Genomic DNA, 19,095 nt, shown 5'->3' with positions numbered 1-19,095 from the left:
AAAATACATAGTGGTAACAGCTTTTGTAGTCCTTGGGAAAGAATGAGGCTGGTGTTTACAGGAAAATGATTACTTTTCTCATGATTGACTGATGAACTCTTTCAGAAGGCTGAATGCTATTTCTTCAAATTCTTCAAGCTCTATTTCGTGGGGTTTTTTTAAGGAGCTACAGATCAGTGGCATCTGTAAATAGCTATATTTATTATAGTCTGTATTTTATACACCAGCTACTTTGCTTTTGCAGAAACCAGAATCCTGGAGATGTATCCCTGTTCTTCAGCAGTTGCTACAAATTCTAATGCCACCTCATAGTCTGTTTTTCATTATGTGTTGTTTTTTGGTTTATCAATGAGTGTTAATATTAAATCTGGAAATAGAAACTGGGAAACTTGAAACTGTTCAAACTCAGGATATGAAACATTGTAAAAGTTATGCACAACTGTAATTGCATTTTGAATATACATTTCAGACTTTATTCACCTATAGACTTATATGCTTGCTTATTTTATTTTTCCTTTTGTATTAACTAGCATACTCTTCCATTTCAGAATGTATGAAAACATGTCCACAATGGTGTATTTAAAGGAAGAGAAGTTGGAGAAGCTTACTCAAGATGAAATCATTGCCAAAACTAAGCAAGTGATTAATGGACTAGAGGCACTGAAGAATGAACACAATTCAATTTTACAGAGCTTACTTGAAACACTGAAATGTTTGAAGAAAGATGATGAAACCAATCTGGTTGAAGAAAAATCAAACATGATTCGAAAGTCGCTGGAAATGCTGGAGCTTGGCCTTAGTGAAGCACAGGTAAAGTTGTGGTAAAAATTGAGCATTCCAGACATTTCTCTCCAGATATTATTAATATGCTGGGACATTTACATTCTTCTTGGATATAAAGGACAAAAAGTGCTGTAATTAACAGAGGTAATTACTGTCCATCATACTGTTACAGAACTAATTGTGTGTCAGTGTTGAAGCACTGAAACTCATGACTGTGATCCTCTTGACATCAGTGAGACAGTAACATTTTCTGTTTAGGCTTTTCCACATGAGTCATTAGGCAGGTAATGTTGGAGCAGCTCAAGAACTGAGCAGTAGCATTTTAACTCTAAAGGATGGCATAGGAAGGTCTCACACAAACACACATATAAAAAAATGAATTTGCTTCAGCCTTTGAGCTCTGCTGTAGCCTTAAATTCATGTTTATATTCCCTTGACTTGGACTTTTTATGGTAGCACATGATGCTCTTAGAGCTGAAGAATCTCTGATGTTTATTGAACATTTTACTAAACTGAAATTGAACCTAAAAGCATTTCAAAGTTTAAGACCTGAGTAGAGAATCTGGACAACTTTGACTGGTGCATTAAAGAGAAGACTCTGAGCTAATTGCTATGGACTCTTAGTCGATGAAGATACCATCTGTAGTTAAGTGAAAAGTTGCATGTTTATTGGGTTGTCAGGATTATATTTACAGTACAACTTCATGAAATTTTCTACCAAGTCAAAAACCTGAAACAATGTGATATGACAGTCATCACTGTGAAATGGCAGTGTTTGCAAATGAGTTTAAAATGCTGGTAAGTTACTCCTACATTAATAGGCTTCCTGTTGGTCTATAACTTTGCTCAGACTTCTCTTCTGGACCTATTATTGTGTGGTGATCTGGAAGTTGTGTGCATTGGATCATGGTGAATTGAGACTGAGAGAATGAAGTGTGGGTTATCAGACAGGGGAATGTAGAAGCTCTGGACAGACTGTCAGGTCTTAGTGTATGTATTGTACCCACTTTGATGCCTTGCACTGGAGGAAAGTGCTGGAAGATGCATGGAATAAAATTGCAATAATTGAGTTACCTTTAATGGTTGTTTGTAGAAGATGTGCAAGTGAACGAGTAGCTTCTATGTAGGACTAGGACTCTGAAAAACTAGTTCTGATTTTTGGCTCTACCAGGAGCTTCAGATGCAGATGTTCCTGCCTTTTTTGCCTCGCATGGTACTTTGTGAACTGTGGTTTTGAGGAGCCAAGAAGTCTGCATTTACTGCCTTTGTTAGGAAGCCAATTGCACTTCAAACTACTACTCTCAGACCTGATAAGGTTACTCTTCCTGAATGCTTTGAGTTTTAACTATGTAGTATTTTTAAAAATTATTTTTAAAATTTAAGATACGGAAATAGATGTTCTTTGTGGCATGCATGTAGGTCAGGTGATGTGTTATTTCCATGAAAATGAAACTAACTTTGCTGAAGAAGTAATCAGACTTTTCTTTCAGTTAATTCTAATGAGTAAGACTACAAAACATTTTAGTTTGCCATTGTAACTTGTTCGGTGTTTGAATACGTTGACCCTATTATAGTTTTCATAAATACACTTTCTCTTTATGTAAATGCCACTGTTTGAGTTGACCAAGTAGTTAAAAATATTAGAACAATTTTTAATATGTAAATAGGTAGGTGCTGAAGTCTGGAGTTTTGAACTGGTATTAGGAAATTATATCTGGAGTTTTATTTATCTTTAGAGGAAAAATCAGTTTCTAAAGGCTTAATGAATATTTTGACACCTGAAATTTCAGCTAAGAACACCATCTGTTTTACATGAAATCCTTACTTTGAAACCACTTAGAGGTAACTTAGTTTTTAATAAAATCGTGAAATTGAGGAGATGAAATACTAGTAACTTGGGGATGTCTAACTGATCTGAAAGATTTGTACTCTCACCAGTGGTCCATTCTTACCAGGTATGCATCCTGGGACTGCTGCCAGCTGTCCTACATGTGTCAGTGGGAGATTGCATAAACAGTGAAGGGAGAATATCTTCTACTGGTAGTGTTTGGCTTTCACTTAGTAAACTCCTTTTTCATTTAACTTTGCTCAGCAAAAAAAAACCAACAGTCCAAGTAAGCTGCTTTTATGGATGTTCTATTTTTTGTCCTTAATGTGACTGTGTTTGAAAGTCTGCACACTCAGGCTTATGATTAGTAATGCAAAGTGCATCTATAAATTGTGTGTTCAGTTGCACATTCAGATCTCTGAGTAAGTGTCCCTTTGAAGTATTACCATTTTGCTGAGGTGTTCATTTTGAGGAGCTATAAGCATGCATACAAATCCTTTTTTTGTCTGGAAGGTGCTAAATTAGAACTCTCTGTTAGTTCTTAGGTTATTTTTGTGATCCTGCAAGTTTGAAGTATTACTGCTCCATTTTATGTTAGTGGAACAAATATTTCCAGTTCAGTAATCTAGTTCAAATTTTTCATGACTTTATGATTGTATTTAACGTTCAGGGAATTCTGAAACAATTTTAATTTCTGGTGGCATCATGGAAAACAATTATTTAGTGAAGAGTTCCTCCAAGTTGGAACCCCAACAAGGGAAGGACTTGGACCTGCTGGAGCAAGTCCAGAGGAGGGACATGATGACAATCAGGGGGCTGGAGCTCCTGGGCTCTGGAGACAGGCTGAGAGGAGTGGAGAAGAGAAGGCTGCAGGGAGACCTCAGAGCCCCTTCCAGGGCTGGAAGGGGTTACAAGGGAGCTGCAGAGAGACATTTCAAAGATCATGTAGTGATGGATAATGCAGAATGGCTTCAAACTGAAAGAAAGTAGCTTTAGATTGAATTTAGGAAGAAATTCTTCCCTATGAGGGTGGTGAGGTAGTGGAACAGGTGCCTTGTCCCTGGATGTGTTCAAGGCCTGGTTGGATGGGGCTTTGAGCAATCTGGTGTAGTGGAAGGTGTCCCTGCCCATTGCAGGGGGCTGGAAAGGGATAATTTTAGAGGCCCCTTCCAACCCAAATCATTCTGTGAGTCTAAACTGTAAAAAGTGAGAACCATATCTAAAACCAAGAGATACGGGAATGTTTACCAGATCTCACAGCTGACATAAGTTTAAATAATGAAAGCCTTGTGTGTTATGAACAGGACTGCATTCTGGAGAAAGTATGTCATGTGACACATTCTGCTTTTCAGGTAATGATGGCCTTGTCAAATCACTTAAATGCAGTGGAATCAGAGAAGCAGAAATTGCGGGCTCAGGTTCGCCGGCTATGCCAGGAGAATCAGTGGCTACGGGATGAGCTAGCCAATACACAGCAGAAACTACAGAAAAGTGAGCAGTCTGTAGCTCAGCTGGAGGAAGAAAAGAAACATCTAGAATTCATGAATCAATTAAAAAAATACGACGATGATATTTCACCATCAGTAAGTACCTGCATGGTAAAACAGTAAAAGCACCCTACATTTACATGGGTTGTAATCTACCTGTTTAACAAGAAATGAGAGATACATTTCATTTGTCCCTAACATATATTTGTCCTTAAAATACTGCTTGTACTAATGTCACATAGTTTGCAGAATGATTTGGAGCGAGTATATATTTTACTGTCTGCAGGTAATAAAATGCATGAAGAACACAATTGATAAATACTCATTTGGTATCATATAAGCTTAAAAGTGTGAAGAACTGGACCAAAGCAAAAATCTCACTTCTGTAAACTCAGCAGTTAAAATAAGTGAGAAATCATAAGCTGTGTGAGATTTTAAGTATCTACAGGACTTGACTTATTTTGATTGTAGGAAAAATAATCTATTTTTGTTTAGTGAAATCAGTGTATAGCTTTTGTATCTGTTGAGAATTTACACTAGGATAAGATGTTACTGAGTTCCCTTTCAGGACCATCTGCCAGACACTGTGATCATCTGCATGTATACAAGCCCCTTGTATTATGTATTTTTAGATTCAGAGAGAAAATGGACACAACTTTAATTTACAGAAGGAATTTACTATTTTAAAAGACTTCTGATTTTTGTACCCTTTTTATAATTTTATTTTGCTTCCTTAGGTTAGATGGCACTGTAGAGAAGGATCTCATTTTGTGTGTTCAGACCTTCTCAGTGGTCTTGGAAAGTGCAGTTTTTCATAACTAATTATTTCAGCAATTTTAATGGTTGAAAATGGGTGTGATTTAGTCATGCTTAGCTGACTGCTTGACTAATCCTTTTTAACATACTGAACATGAGGAGAGTTGTTTTGGTCAGTTGCACCTGGAATTTTTCTGTGCAGTTCCATGATTTGGTATTTGTAGATGAATTTGCCAGTGAAGCCTGTTCAGAAAAGGGGCAGAGAAGGGAGTGTTGGGATTTTGATGTGCTGTATTGTCAGACTGTGATCTACAGATGGATTAGCTCCGTTATTTGAAGTTTAATTAACAAATTGAGTCTAAGTAAGCCAAGCATCTTTATAGTTTTGCTAACCATATGGACAGTCTCTGTTTCTAGCCTTTGAAATAGTTAGTTGTACAGACTCAGTATGAGTTTGGAATCAGCACTTAAAATTATGAACTTCCCATCTGAGATACAGTCACATCAATTTGCTGGTTTTGCAGTGCCCTTGCTCTGCCATCATTGATTCCAAATGCCAGCAGCAGCAGTTGGCTTTTTCTTATCTGTGGAAAAAGGTGATGAATTGAGAGCCAGAAAAATAAGAGTGTGTTCCACCTCTGAGTTTTCTTCTTACTGAACTCATAATTTCTGAGAACTTCCACTATTTATTTTGTGTAGGTTCAACATATAGGAAACATATTGGATGCTTAAAATCAATTTACACTGATGAATTGTGCTGAAATTAGTATGGTTACAGATGGAGATTACTGAAAATTAACTTCTTTTCAAGTGTTCTTGTTTTGTTTAGTTTTGTTTTTTAAGTTTTGATCCTTAGAGATCATAATTGCAAAGTCTCACTATTTGTACAGAAGTTGAGTACTCAGAAATTGAGATCTCCTTATTCCTGTCCCTTGCCCAACTATAACTGTTTATGACTAAAAAAGGTACCATGGACAATTCTGTACCAAACAGTGCTTACTCTTCACTGGGTACTTTCATCAGCCTCTGTGAGAACAGAAAACATGTTCTTTTGTGCTTAAATTGAGACTGAAATCTAGGAGACCTCATTTCTATTCCTGGCTGTTCTGAAGGTGTCCTGTATTGTTGTGGGACAGAGTGTGTAAATACATTTAAATATAAGACCTTTGTAAAAGTTCAATGAGAAATGTTATTCTTGTCAATTCTCATTGTGGGGTTTTCCTTTAACATTGCTGATTATTGACTGGACTGTCCTGTTATGCCTTAGATTTAATTTGTTGGGTTTGGGGTTGTTCTCTTTTCTGTAGGAGGATAAAGATTCCGATTCCACCAAAGAGCCTTTGGATGATCTATTTCCCAATGATGAAGATGACCAAGGACAAGGAAGTAAGTGTACTTTAGTTTACACTGATGGTGTATTTCTGCAGTGCAGAATATAAAGATGTTCTTTACAAAAATGTATCCATGCCTGGAGACCTCCGGGACACAGCTGGAGTGGGGAATGCCTCTGGTAGAATAAGGAATGCAATCATTGATACACATTCCCTACATTGGTATGTACAGAACTGGGACCTGAGTGTTTTTTTAAGAGAGTTTACTTATCTGCTGTGAGGTTCTTCAGACTGATTTAAGTTCTGAATTTGTCCTGTTACCCTTCTTTGGGACCTCAGAATGGTTAGTTGCAAGTGACTGGGGCAGTTTCTGATCAGATAGTGAATTCTGTTAATGACCTTTTTAATGATCTGATCTGAGATTTTTGTGGCAGGTTTCAGTATGAAATCTTTTTTATGTCTTTTATCCTTTACTAAGGTTGTCTATATTAGTTTTAATACTAATTGTGAAAGTATTGCTCGTCATCAGGTGAGCAGGACTGAGGAATATGCTGTGGAACTTGAGGTAGATGTTTGGTAGTGTGATTGAAAAAAGCTCTTGGTAGATAAGTAAGCTCTACTTAGTGGAATGTGTTTTTTGTATGTGTGTAAACATAGAACACATTGCTGTTGTGGAGTCAGTGCAGTGTGCTGGGAGCAGAATGTTTCTTACCAGACAAATGATTTGAATGAATATGCCTGAAGGGACCCACCTTTGCCATCAGCAGTTTCAAATTTCCTTTGTGGGCATGCATACAAGGTACACTGCATTCTTGTCAGCATAGTAAAGCTATCCATAGCCAGCACTGAAGGGCAGGCTTGAGGAGTTTACAGTAGGTTGGTGTTGGTCATGGACTGCTTCCTAGTTCATTCTTGCTTCTCTAGAATTTTGTAGGCTCCCTTACTTCTCTTCACAAAAGACAAAGTTGGCAAGTCAGTGATTTCTCTGACCTTCCAGAAAAAGGCTGAAATGCTTCAGTGCTTTGGCAGGCAGTGACTTTGGGTATAGGCTTGGACTTGTGTGATTCCACTGACATAAAAATGCTCCCACTTTCTATGAACTTAATAGAAAGGAGAGAATAAAGTCAGGCTCTTGGCTGGAGCCCTTATCTTGTGCATTCTCTAGAGATTAGTGAAAATGAGTAAGAGGGAATATTTTAAATCTCAGAAATTGGTTAGGTGAAGAGAAAAGGGCTAGTACATTTTGGGGTGCAGTGGGAGAGTGAGGATTGCAGCAACCAAAGGTTAGGAGCTATTGGAAAATAAATGGCTAAGCCTGGGTTAGTGAGTAAAACTTAAATGTTGACTTTGACTCAGGGCCTTTTGTCTTGCAACTGTTATTTCTGACATCTAAGGTGTTTCAGCCCTCTATGTGCTAGCATTAAGTGCTCCTTGGCATAGCAAACAAAGGGAAACAAAAAAGAATTGTATGTTTAGAGAAGAAGAATACAGGAAAAATCTTTTCTGCAAGTATTCAGCTTGCCTATGTTAGTGTTCATTCCATATGAAAACAGTGATATTTGAAAGTGCAAAATTATGATAGCATCTTGAGGACGTTAATGATTTGCTGAGCCAAATTACTTTCCTGCTTTCTTCATAAGTTTATTACATTTGACCCTTTGAGCTACTAGAATTGTAAAAATAATAGTAACACAATACTGGACACGATATGAAGAACAAAACAGTCATATTTCCACTGCCACTGTTCAAGTCAGCTTGACTGCTGTGAAGCATATTCTAATACTAATTCTGTGTATTGAAGAAATAAAATTCAGTGAGTCCCATTTTGTGCCACTGAGAACTCATGTGAGATGTTTTATTTGCAGTCATCTTTTATACAAGTTGAAATTTTGTGGATTTCTTTCAGTTCAACAGCAGCATAGCAGTGCAGCAGCTGCTGCCCAGCAAGGTGGCTATGAAATTCCAGCAAGATTACGGACCCTACATAATCTTGTTATCCAGTATGCTTCCCAAGGTAGATATGAGGTTGCTGTACCTCTCTGTAAACAAGCTCTTGAAGATCTGGAGAAGACTTCGGGTCATGACCATCCTGATGTTGCCACTATGTTGAACATACTTGCTTTGGTGTACAGGTGTGTATACTGACATAGATGAATACCAGTGAAATAAATACTTAGTATTTGGCTACAACCTTTTAAGGTTCAGAGTAGAATTTTTTCCCCTGTTCTGTATTCCTTTTAAAATTATGATTGAAACCCTCAAGAGGTTCCTAAAATATTTATATGTCTCCCTATACTTAAAAATCAAACAGGTTGCTGTATTTTTGCCTATACCTTTGCTTAGGGAATGAAGCTGGTTTTGCTTTTTTTTTTTGGTCTACTGACGGACCATGTCTTGATTTACCATCTTCAAGGTAATCTGGAGGTAGAAACTGGATATCAGTGTCAAAATAGTACATGCTCAGTACAGTCCTCAACTAATAAACTGTTTGCAGTTACAGGCCTCAGGATTCTACTTCCTAATTTATTAATATAGTCTCAATTATTCTTCTTCTGTAGTAACATCTTTAGATCAATAATAAACTCAGCTTAATTTTTATGATTTTTTCATTCCTGAATCCCTCGTGTTAATTATGTCTCTTTACAATTCAGAGACCAGAACAAATACAAAGATGCAGCAAATCTCCTGAATGATGCCTTGGCCATCCGTGAAAAGACTTTGGGCAAAGATCATCCAGCGGTTTGTATACATGTGATATCATAATTTTAGGATTTTTTCATTGAGCTTTTTTTCAACTAATTCTAATATCAAACTCAACAGGAAAGGTTTTAAGACCTGGCTTGTCTTAACAGTACAGGTAGGAGGTCACATTATATTCGGTGCTGTTTCACCATGTATAATTTGCCCATACTTGATTTTGGATTGCCTTGATTTTCTATGGGAAATCAATTTGTGAAGAAAAATTTTTATTTACTTACTCAAATCACTTTATTATACTCAGATTGAAGGGGCACTTCTGATTTGATTTACTACTGCTTGTAAATGAAATGTAAATCAAGCTTTTGCAAAATTCATGTGATACTTTTGTAGCCTGTGGGATGCTGGGCAGCTCAAAGTATAGATGTGAGAGGTACCTTTGTAAGAAAAGAACATGTGAAGATGTGTGCACTGAATGACATTTCCACAAAGGAAGCAAAATTATTTCATAATTCAGGTTTTTCTTTCTTCTTTTGTGTATGTATGCATTTAATAATAGTTATTTCATCACTTGCAAGTTTCAAGAGGTCTATCCTGTGCATGGGAAATTTGGTAACATCAATGCTTTGCAGATGTGCTCCTTTGTCAAGTATTTGTATCAACAGATTTCAGTGTACTTAATGTTTTTCTCCTGTTGACAGGTGGCAGCAACTCTTAACAATCTTGCAGTACTTTATGGTAAACGGGGAAAGTACAAAGAAGCAGAACCGTTGTGTAAGCGAGCTCTGGAAATCAGAGAAAAGGTATGAGTGGCAAATACAGAGCTTCTGAAGGGACTTTGTGAAGGAGAAAACAAAGTTAAATGCTTGCTTTTTTATGCTTTGGTTGGGTAGATCTACCAGATAAACCCCAGAGTTAACAATGCCTTGTAGTTAGGAGTGTCTGAAATTCAAAACAATAGGAAATTCCAGTAGTGCTACGGAATTGCTGGAGCACACTGGGTATATGCTAAATTCTGTATTTTGTGAGAAACCTTTTTTACCTTTCTCCTTTGACAGCTAAATAGTCTTTGATTTAACAAGAGAATTGAAATTTAAAAGTGAAACTTAGCTAAAATTTTGAAGTTGATTACATTCTCTATGTGAATATTTATTTTAGTCCATGAGACTGCACCTTCACGTTTTTATAATACTCTCCATATAATGTTGTTTTGCAACTTATTTTGTTCCCCTTATGGATTGTTCTGCATTATTTGCAATGTAATTGACTCATTTTCATATCTTTGGAATGCAGCTTTTGCTGTTGTCATGCTCATGTTGAATTGAGGAGGAATAAAACTAACAGAATGTTTCTGAATGATTTATTTCTAAACCCTGATGTGATGATTAGAGAATGTTTTAATACAGAGTATTTCATTTCCAGGTCCTGGGGAAAGATCACCCTGATGTTGCCAAGCAATTAAATAATTTGGCTTTGCTATGCCAGAACCAGGGTAAATACGAGGAGGTTGAATATTACTATCAGAGGGCACTTGAAATCTACCAAACTAAACTGGGACCAGATGATCCAAATGTTGCAAAAACAAAGAACAATCTGGTAAGCCTTTCCCAAAGTAGACCTGAGACAGATTTTCTCAGGAATTGAAATGCATTTATATCCACAATGTATTTATTTCTTATTTATAAAAATAAATAAAACAGTGTGCTGATATCTTTTGGGGGGTATTTTGTTTTTAGGCATCCTGCTATCTAAAACAGGGCAAGTTTAAGCAAGCGGAAACTTTATACAAAGAGATTCTTACTCGCGCTCATGAACGGGAATTTGGCTCTGTAGATGGTAAGAAACTGAGTCCCTAGATTTGAATGTACATTTTATTTTTGTAGTTATGAAATAAAATTTGCAAGAAGTTAATAGTGACCTGAGTAAAACTGTTGTCTGCTTTAGGTGGACTTAAAAGGTGAGCTGATAGATGTGTTTGAAGTACGTTCATCATAAGAAAGCTTTTAGATACAACGGCAAACATTTGATTCAAAAACATGGGGCAGTCTTAGTGGATTTATGTTTTATGGATTTTGTTTCTGGTGTAATTTATCTTACACCCCACTAAACCAAATTTTGGTATTTTTATGGAGGCAAAAAAATGTATGTCACTTTCCAGTCACAGGAAAAAGTCAATGCAGGATTTTTAGTGACATAACTGAAGATATTGTTAATGCAAGCCCTTCATTAACACATTTAAAGAATGGGGAGAATACCTTTAAATTGGGAGTTACACTGCACATTGAAGTCATGTGCATTTTATAAACTAAAAACCCCAGTAAAGAATTTTCATTGCATTCCATGACAGTAGCATATGCACCACTTAGTAGATGCCAAAGTAGTTGTTAGGATAAAAGAAATAAATTCGTGTTTTCTAGTGCAGAACTAGACACATGATAAATGGGTGGCAGTATATAGACTTCAAAGCTTCTCAGAAGTAACTGTTTCTAAGTTCAGATAAGAAAAGGAGACAGAATTGTAGAACTGTAAAAGAGGTGTGTGTTATATTTATCTGCTGCCTGTAATATGGACAGTAAGGTTTTTTGGTGGCGATAGTATAATTCCCTGGTTCACAACTTCATTTCAGAGTGGTGAAAATCAAACTATCAATACCTTGTAGTTTTGTTCTTCTATAAAATACTTTTCTTGTTTCACCAGATGAAAATAAGCCTATCTGGATGCATGCAGAAGAGAGGGAAGAATGCAAAGTAAGACCATTGTAGTGAATCTCTTTTGGAGTTTATACTTGTTTAAGTTGCAAATCAGATTTTTTTTCAACAATACCTTTGTTCTAGGGAAAGCAAAAAGATGGCACATCTTTTGGAGAATATGGTGGCTGGTACAAAGCTTGCAAAGTTGACAGGTGAGTGATTTCTTTACAGGACAAGCAACTCATTAATACTCAGTGTCTCAGATTAAAGCATTTTTTAAAATGAAACCAAATCAACTCCTTGATTAGTACTATAAAAACTAAAGTATTAAAAATTTCAGGCCCAAGAATGGTTTTCAGGAATACAGCAGTAGTTTTCGAGTCCTGAGGCTGCTTTTACTCGAGGCTGGTTAGATAGATCCAGTGACATAAAATTGCACCAGTTGTGTTCTTGGCAGTCCTTCAGGTGGCAGCGTAGGTCACCTTTCCTTCTGTACCACTCCTTGGCACAGCTGCCCTCCCTGCCTCTGCAAGGCCTCTGGAGAGGACCAAAAATGAGACTGCAAATAACTGCACCTTTACTTACCTAGCTGGCACAAGAAAACAAAGCTGAATTGCCACAACTAAGCATTATTTGAGTTTCTAAAGCTTCAAGAATATAGTTGTGTGAGTGACAATGTATCCTTTAAAGTGAAATAAGAGAAACAAGGATTTCAACTTGGATTATAGTTAGTGAAATTTTTTTTGTTTTCTCTAATTTTGTTCCATTACTGCAACTTTTTTAGCACGTAGGTGATGTAGTATGAAATAAACCCTGCAACTAGTACTGATAGTCAGTGAGGGTCTTTTGTTTATGGAGTATTTGAATGCTCATGTTTAACAAGCATTATAGCCTTTGTTCTGTTGAAACCTCCATCCTGAGTTCTGTGTGGGATACATTTTGTTAATTTGTTTTTCATGTACTTGTTCATTCTGACATGCATTTTAACATTCTGCATGAGAAAACCTTTTCTCTGTTGTTACTGGAGCAAAACTTCACACAAAATTACTGTGACTGAGCTAATTTTGTGCCATTGAAACAAAAAATGTCTTGATGGAGTGTGAGACTTGTTAATGAAGTGGGCAGTTTTTTTGCTTTTGTTGTTCAAGCAGGGTTTGAATGCATAGAAACTGCAAATAGGTGATAAGTAAAAGCTGATGAAAGAAACTGTTAATTATTTTTGTGACTAACACATGGTACAGTAATGACCTCTATGCATGAATAAGCATATTTTTTGGAAGCTGCGTAATTATTCAGTTGGATACACTCATCTAGAGCTAAATTTTCACCTTGAGGTGCAGCTGAGGAGCACAAGGTTTTAGCATTTCAGTTTCAGGGATATTGGCTATCACAGGATGAGATATTGATACCCTTTGAGAGGGGTCAGCAGGTTATTGTGTATACACGAAGTACAGTAAGTGTATTTCCAGCGAGAATAAATTCTTACAAAAATGTGATAAACACTATATTAATTTAAACTTTTATTAGTGAATTTAGAAGAATTTACTCTGTGAGTATGTATTTTACATAGAGTTATTTTTCTTTTCTTTCACTAGTCCAACAGTAACAACTACTTTAAAGAACCTTGGGGCACTTTACAGACGACAGGGCAAATTTGAAGCTGCTGAAACATTAGAAGAGGCAGCAATGAGATCTCGTAAACAGGCAAGTATGGAAATTCACCTTAATGATATTTCTGCACTGTGATCATGCAGATCTTCAACTTCATGTGTGCAGAGTATTGAAACTTTCAGTGCTTGGTCACCCTCTAATTTCAGACTGAACTGGTGATAAACTGATACATCCTAACACTTGCAGTTTGGTTAATTGTTAGGGCAGTGGCACCATGTAATGGGGACATGATTCAAACTGGGGGTGAAATTTATGTGGAAAATGAAAGAGCAGAAAACATTATGTTGGGCAGCAGTCCTCAATTGGCTGCTTGTCCCAGGAAACAGACTGTAGCTGGGGGAAATGGGGAGGTTCTGCTGGAAATCTCCTTTGCCAGCTGTGCTATTCTGTTTTTAATAAGAAGCTGTCAGACTTAAAAATGTTCAGTTTCTGCATGCAACTAACAGAAACCTTTTGTTACTTTTATAAACTAATGGGATAGATATTATAATTTCAGTGGAGACTTTCTTTTAGTGTGTTCTCTTTGTGATCTCAGATCTACTGTTCAAGTAACCCCTTCTCCCTTCTCTTAGAAGGTGGAAGAGAGTTTGGTTTGTTGGGGGTTTTATTGGCTTTTTTTGTTTTTCCCTTTTGGATGGTTTGCTACGATGTCTTTTATAGAAGCGTCTAAGACTGGACCAGAAAACATAGGTTGTCAGTTGGTGTTGAAATGGAAAGCAAAGCAAGAAAATACAAGTAAACAGACAACAATAAGTTCAATTTTAATTTCATTTTTTAATATGAAAATAAGTAAGAAGTATTTTTTCTAGAAGCTTGCTACTGACTCTTTATTTTTAAGGATTCTTCAGAATTTCACTGTGCATCATGTACCACCTATGCCATGAATCCATAATATATGGCAGTATACACACCCCTAGATTTAGGTTTGTAGGAGACAATGCTGTGTTACAGCAGCATTTTAACACTGCCTTTTTATTCTGGGTCATTCAAGTAATGCTCTTTTAGGGAAAAGCAGTTACATGGGAGTAAGGTCCTGACATCTCCATGCCACTAAAACATCTTTTATTCACGCCCTTTTAAGAACTTCTTTTGCATCCTTTTCACTTCCTGTGTTGTATTTGACTTTATGGATTTGCCACACACATCCCTGCTGCATTTGCTGCTAGTGCTGTACTGTAGAAGATGCAGAATATTTTGTAAAGTATAGGCATTCTTCTGGGATCTTTTCCTGTCAACCAGTAGTGGTTATGATGTGGAGTAGGTTTATTATAAAGAAGACAAAGCTGAAAATAATTGTGATTTGATATTTTCTAGTTTCTGTGTTAAAGATTTTGCCTTTAGTGAAGGGTTTTCGTAGAACTTGTAAGTTTTCATAGCACTTTTAAGATATTTAAAGGATTATTTGATAGTTGATAGACATGCTTTAATACAAAGTAAATTTATTGGCCATATATTTAGTTTGTTTATTACAAGTTTGTATTTTATGTAATTTCTTTCTGAAGGAACATTATAGTAATGCCAGATATTCTATGTCAGTATTTTTAACACAACCTGCTTCTGAGGTATTAGATACTCAGATACCTCTCCAAAGGTGGGTGCAAAGTGCATCATTTGATGGGTGGAAAACTTGAGAATTACATTGATGATTCATAATCTATAAATTGCTTAATATTTAGATGGTTGCCAGATGGCTTCAGGTAAGCGACATGGGCACCACGAGGCTTAGACAAGTGAAAAGAAGAAAAGAATGGCAGTTATTTTGGAAATTCAGTGAATTCTCAAAGTGCCAAACTCTGCACTTCATGCTGTGTTGGTCCTTGCAATTTAAAAAGGGCAACTCAGCTGCTCTCTGAAAGCAGAATTGGACTGATGGAATCGTGGCTTGGTTTGCTTCTTGCTTGGCGCAGTTGTTGTGTGTGAGCTGTAGATTAACAGAGCTTGTAACAAGATAAAGCCTCTTCCCGTTCTATCAAATTCTCAGGGTCTTGACAATGTTCACAAACAGAGAGTGGCCGAAGTGCTGAATGACCCTGAGAGCATGGAGAAGCGGCGGAGCAGAGAGAGCCTCAACGTGGATGTGGTAAAGTACGAGAGTGGCCCTGATGGCGGCGAGGAAGTGAGTATGAGCGTAGAGTGGAACGGGGTAAGTACAGTACACAGTTGGAGAGAGTAGCCTAGGAAATCATCACCTAACAACTAGGGCTGTCCACTCACCAGCCTGCTGTGCCTTCAGGAGTTTCCTGCTTGATCTACATTGTATTTTGTAGTTTTGCAGAATCAGTTAAGAAATGAAGAATAACATTTTGTCTATCGTAATGCTAAAAAACTTGTAATATTTTAAAATTTTAAGGCATCCTTTCTGTTGCTGTCTTGAATGGTGACATTTCTGCAAGAATCCCAAGCAGTTGTATTTAAGGCTAAGTTGTGTAATGCTGATTGAGTGTCCTGGTTGTGGTCTGGTGTACAATTGCTTGTCAGTGGTTTGTTTTTACTGGTAGAAATATTCTGGCAATTAACTCACTTTTGCTTTTTTCCTTTTGGTGCTGTATTTGTTTGTAGTTTAAATGTTTATTTAAAAATACTTCATCAACTGGAGTCACAAAGAACATGTGCTATGGAAATATACCGAGTGTTAGCAGTTTCAGAGTAAATTAAAATGACCAGTCTAACACTAAAATAATTCTAATCTCCTTATCCAGCTTGCTGGAGGAAGGAACAAAGCTTTTCATGCTGCTCTACAGTCCATTTTAAGAGGCAGTGCTATCACATAACAATGTGATGGTGACTTCATGATTTTCCTATATTAAAATCTGTTTGGAGCCAGGGCTTGTTCCTGTTTGTTTCCCATATATTGGCTTCACTGTGTTACACTGATTGTCACAAAGTAAAAACATATATATAATATGTATATATATATATGATGGGATTACATGTGCATTTCTCTAACCATTGTTTTCCTTTAATTTGAAGGACAGTGCAAGCATTCACTTATTACTTGGCTTACGTAGTTTGCTTCTGTCACCAGCTTTCCCATGCTCTATCCCATTGCTGGCAATGGGATACAAATTGCACTCTTAACTAACTCCCAGCTGCAGTTCTGCTGAAAATACTCTTAGATTACAAAAGTGGTGTTGCTTTTGCTTTATGGGAGGGGAAGTAGCCTACTTTGCAATACTGAGTGTTCTGAAGCTTCATTTCTCTTACAAAAGCAATGTTTTTCTCCCCATCTTTTTGTAAGCCACATGAGACAAAGCTCAACATTTCAAAGAAACCTTGAGAAAATATGTATGCTTTAGTCTTAAAGGAGAATGTTCTTTCCATCTTTGCTTTTGTCTCTTTATTACTGTTTTCTTGGCATTGGTGTTCTCAGTGCCAAGACAGTCAATCAGCATCTATTGTGAATTAATACTGCATCATTAATAAAGCCAAAGTCAGGTTGAATAACTCTCTTTTTAATTCTCATTTTGCCCATTCAGCATTAGAACTGTGTACTGTACTCCTCCCTTAATTTTTGCTATACTTTGCATGACTGTATGTTCTAAATGGATTAAACTTTTTTCTGTTATTGACATTAATGCATGCAGGGTTTAGATGGAAAGGACCTTCTGTGGAAAAGCAGTAGACAGTATTTCTAGGTCAATACTTGAATCAAACTCAGTGATAAGATTTGCTGGTCTGAAAAATTAAATTTTGATATTTCAGGGTAAGCAAACTTTATTTTTAGTGTGGTAAAGTGGCATTGCTTCATTCTCATCTTCGTTATTTCTTTTTTCACCCTGTTAAGAGAAGGTACTTTGTATTACATGTTCTATGTGAAGTGGGCAACTTTCTCTCCCTCCCCTCTGCAAGTGTTTCTCCATGATGTTCTTCTCTCTTCTTTATATTGTGTGGTTTTTTTTTTACCCTTATGTGTTCCCTCCAGACAAAGTACTCTAATTCATAAAGTGTAGTAGAATCTTTTATTTGTGTCTGCAGAGCCTGAAGAGAGGCCTGACTTTTTCATTTAAGTTCTTCTGAAGTGGTCAAGCTGACTCTGTCTGAGAGAATAGGTGGAGTATGCAAAGGGACAAACTCAACAAAATTGTCAGAAGATGTAATTAAGGGCCTTCCATATGTAATGTAGTTCATATTAAGCACTGTAGGCTTTGATGTAACGTCTTACACTCTTAAAAAAGATCAGAAGTATCTATTGAAATAAAACTGCCAGTAACTATTAAAACAGACACATTTAAGTGTGGTGTTACAGTGCATTTTACATGTCACTTGTAAAGTTCATGACTTAAAGTGAACTGAAGATACTTGAAAATGCAGGGAAATACTTAATCTTAAAATGTAAGGTAGGAAGGCCAAGATTTGGATCCCGTATTATACTTTTATATAGAAAATAACTGAGTACCTGTAACTGACATTTTTGTAAACTGATCTTGCTGCAGGACAGATGAAGATCTTTGTGCTACTTATTATAGTGTTCATAGTGTGAGGATTTATCTTTGCATTACTCTAAGCTATATGCTTCAGAGACACAGGCTTTTGGGCATGTGAATCTGCTTCCAGGAGTGAAGGGAAAACCATGGGTTTCACTACCATAGACAGGAGTTACTCTTGTTTAAATAAGTGCCAGACAGTGGGATGTTGTAGCCAACTAAGTGCAGGAGATGGTGATGAGGAGGTGCAAGCAGCAATAATAAGGTGATTCTCATTCTGAATGACATAAAAATTGGCAATCAAACTTTGCCACAAAAACAGGTTGTGAGTTTGGGTTTTGTTTACTCTGGACTCAGGAATGTGATTTTTTTTATCCTGAACTCATGTTTTCAAAGTGTTTTGTTAATAAAGCAGTCAGTGTTTAACTTAGGGGTTTGATATTTTTATTTTAGATTTAAAGTACCCAAAAGCTTGTCTGCTCATTCCTAATGTTCTAGGTACGTTTACTGTCTAGAATTATGCTCTGTACCTACCAAATTTGTCTTGCCTTTGGATCATTTTCACTACTCCAGTATTGCGATTGCAGACATATACAGAAATAATTAGACTTTTCAATAATCCTTCTAGCTAGAATTTAGACTTAAGTTTGTTTTAATTTATTTAATGCAAGGCTGAAGTCTGTCTTTAAGTGTGAAAAACACATGCAATTTAGTGTGTAACATAAATATTCAGTTAGATTTAGATCTTCTAATTGCTTGGTAGCAAGGCATTTTGCCATTTCCAAGGATAATTTTAATTACTGTTCATTCCAGTTGTTACAGATAAAGGCTCTCAAGGCAGGTATCATGAACCTGTCATTAATGATCTCTGTACTTGCACAAAGAATGAAAAGTGTGCAAGTTGAATCAGAGTTTATTTTAAAGGTACATTTTTTCAGCTGCCTCACTGCATTAGGGACAGTAGAGAAAATTCTACTTAGATTAAATATATAGACACAAACACAAACATGTCCTAAAAATACTTGTGAAATTGAATTGATCCATGCCAGCTGGATTCTAGTTCCTTAAGGGAACAAAGAGGATTTTGTCTGGAGGTTAGATGAAGGCCTCTTTCTTCTTGCACTTTGTTTCAAGGAAAATTCCTGACAGAAGTTAAAGCTGAAATGAATGCACTTTGCTCTATTCTTCTTTTTTTTTTTCCCCCCATTTTTTTTTTTTGGTGTGTTAACATCAGCTGAAAAAACATCCTTTTTGATGCTCATGTAATGTGATAGCAAAGCTATTTCTTGTTAAAAGTGTTTCATATTTTATACAAATTCTAACTTGAATGCACAGCATCAGTCATGCTCATTTGTCAGTCCCATCTCGGTGATGTCAGTGAAACTGCATGAAGATGTAGGTTCTGGTAATTGCAAATGCCTGCACTTT

At 36.6% G+C, this 19,095-nt stretch overlaps 1 protein-coding gene across 6 annotated transcripts in view; it reads left to right on the top strand.

The window, feature by feature from the left end:
* The window catches only part of KLC1 (kinesin light chain 1), a 47,057-nt gene that overhangs the window by 16,413 nt on the left and 11,549 nt on the right, over positions 1-19,095 (top strand). For 3 of the 6 annotated variants that reach the window (XM_033062112.2, XM_033062114.2, XM_033062116.2), the window contains exons 2-13: positions 549-810; positions 3,964-4,194; positions 6,162-6,240; positions 8,092-8,317; positions 8,837-8,924; positions 9,584-9,685; positions 10,305-10,478; positions 10,619-10,718; positions 11,580-11,629; positions 11,717-11,784; positions 13,168-13,276; positions 15,225-15,386. In XM_033062112.2, coding sequence (XP_032918003.1) covers positions 550-810; positions 3,964-4,194; positions 6,162-6,240; positions 8,092-8,317; positions 8,837-8,924; positions 9,584-9,685; positions 10,305-10,478; positions 10,619-10,718; positions 11,580-11,629; positions 11,717-11,784; positions 13,168-13,276; positions 15,225-15,386 — 1,650 coding nt within the window. In that variant the 5' untranslated portion in view covers position 549. The remainder of the gene's footprint in view (positions 1-548; positions 811-3,963; positions 4,195-6,161; positions 6,241-8,091; positions 8,318-8,836; positions 8,925-9,583; positions 9,686-10,304; positions 10,479-10,618; positions 10,719-11,579; positions 11,630-11,716; positions 11,785-13,167; positions 13,277-15,224; positions 15,387-19,095) is intronic. The other 3 variants (XM_033062113.2, XM_033062118.2, XM_033062117.2) reach the window with 3 other exon arrangements.

Source organism: Catharus ustulatus, chromosome 6 (assembly GCF_009819885.2).
Source record: "Catharus ustulatus isolate bCatUst1 chromosome 6, bCatUst1.pri.v2, whole genome shotgun sequence".
In the NCBI taxonomy this organism is placed as follows: domain Eukaryota; kingdom Metazoa; phylum Chordata; class Aves; order Passeriformes; family Turdidae; genus Catharus; species Catharus ustulatus.
Note: the sequence above shows the minus strand (reverse complement) of the source record. Positions and strands in the feature narration are given on the sequence as shown.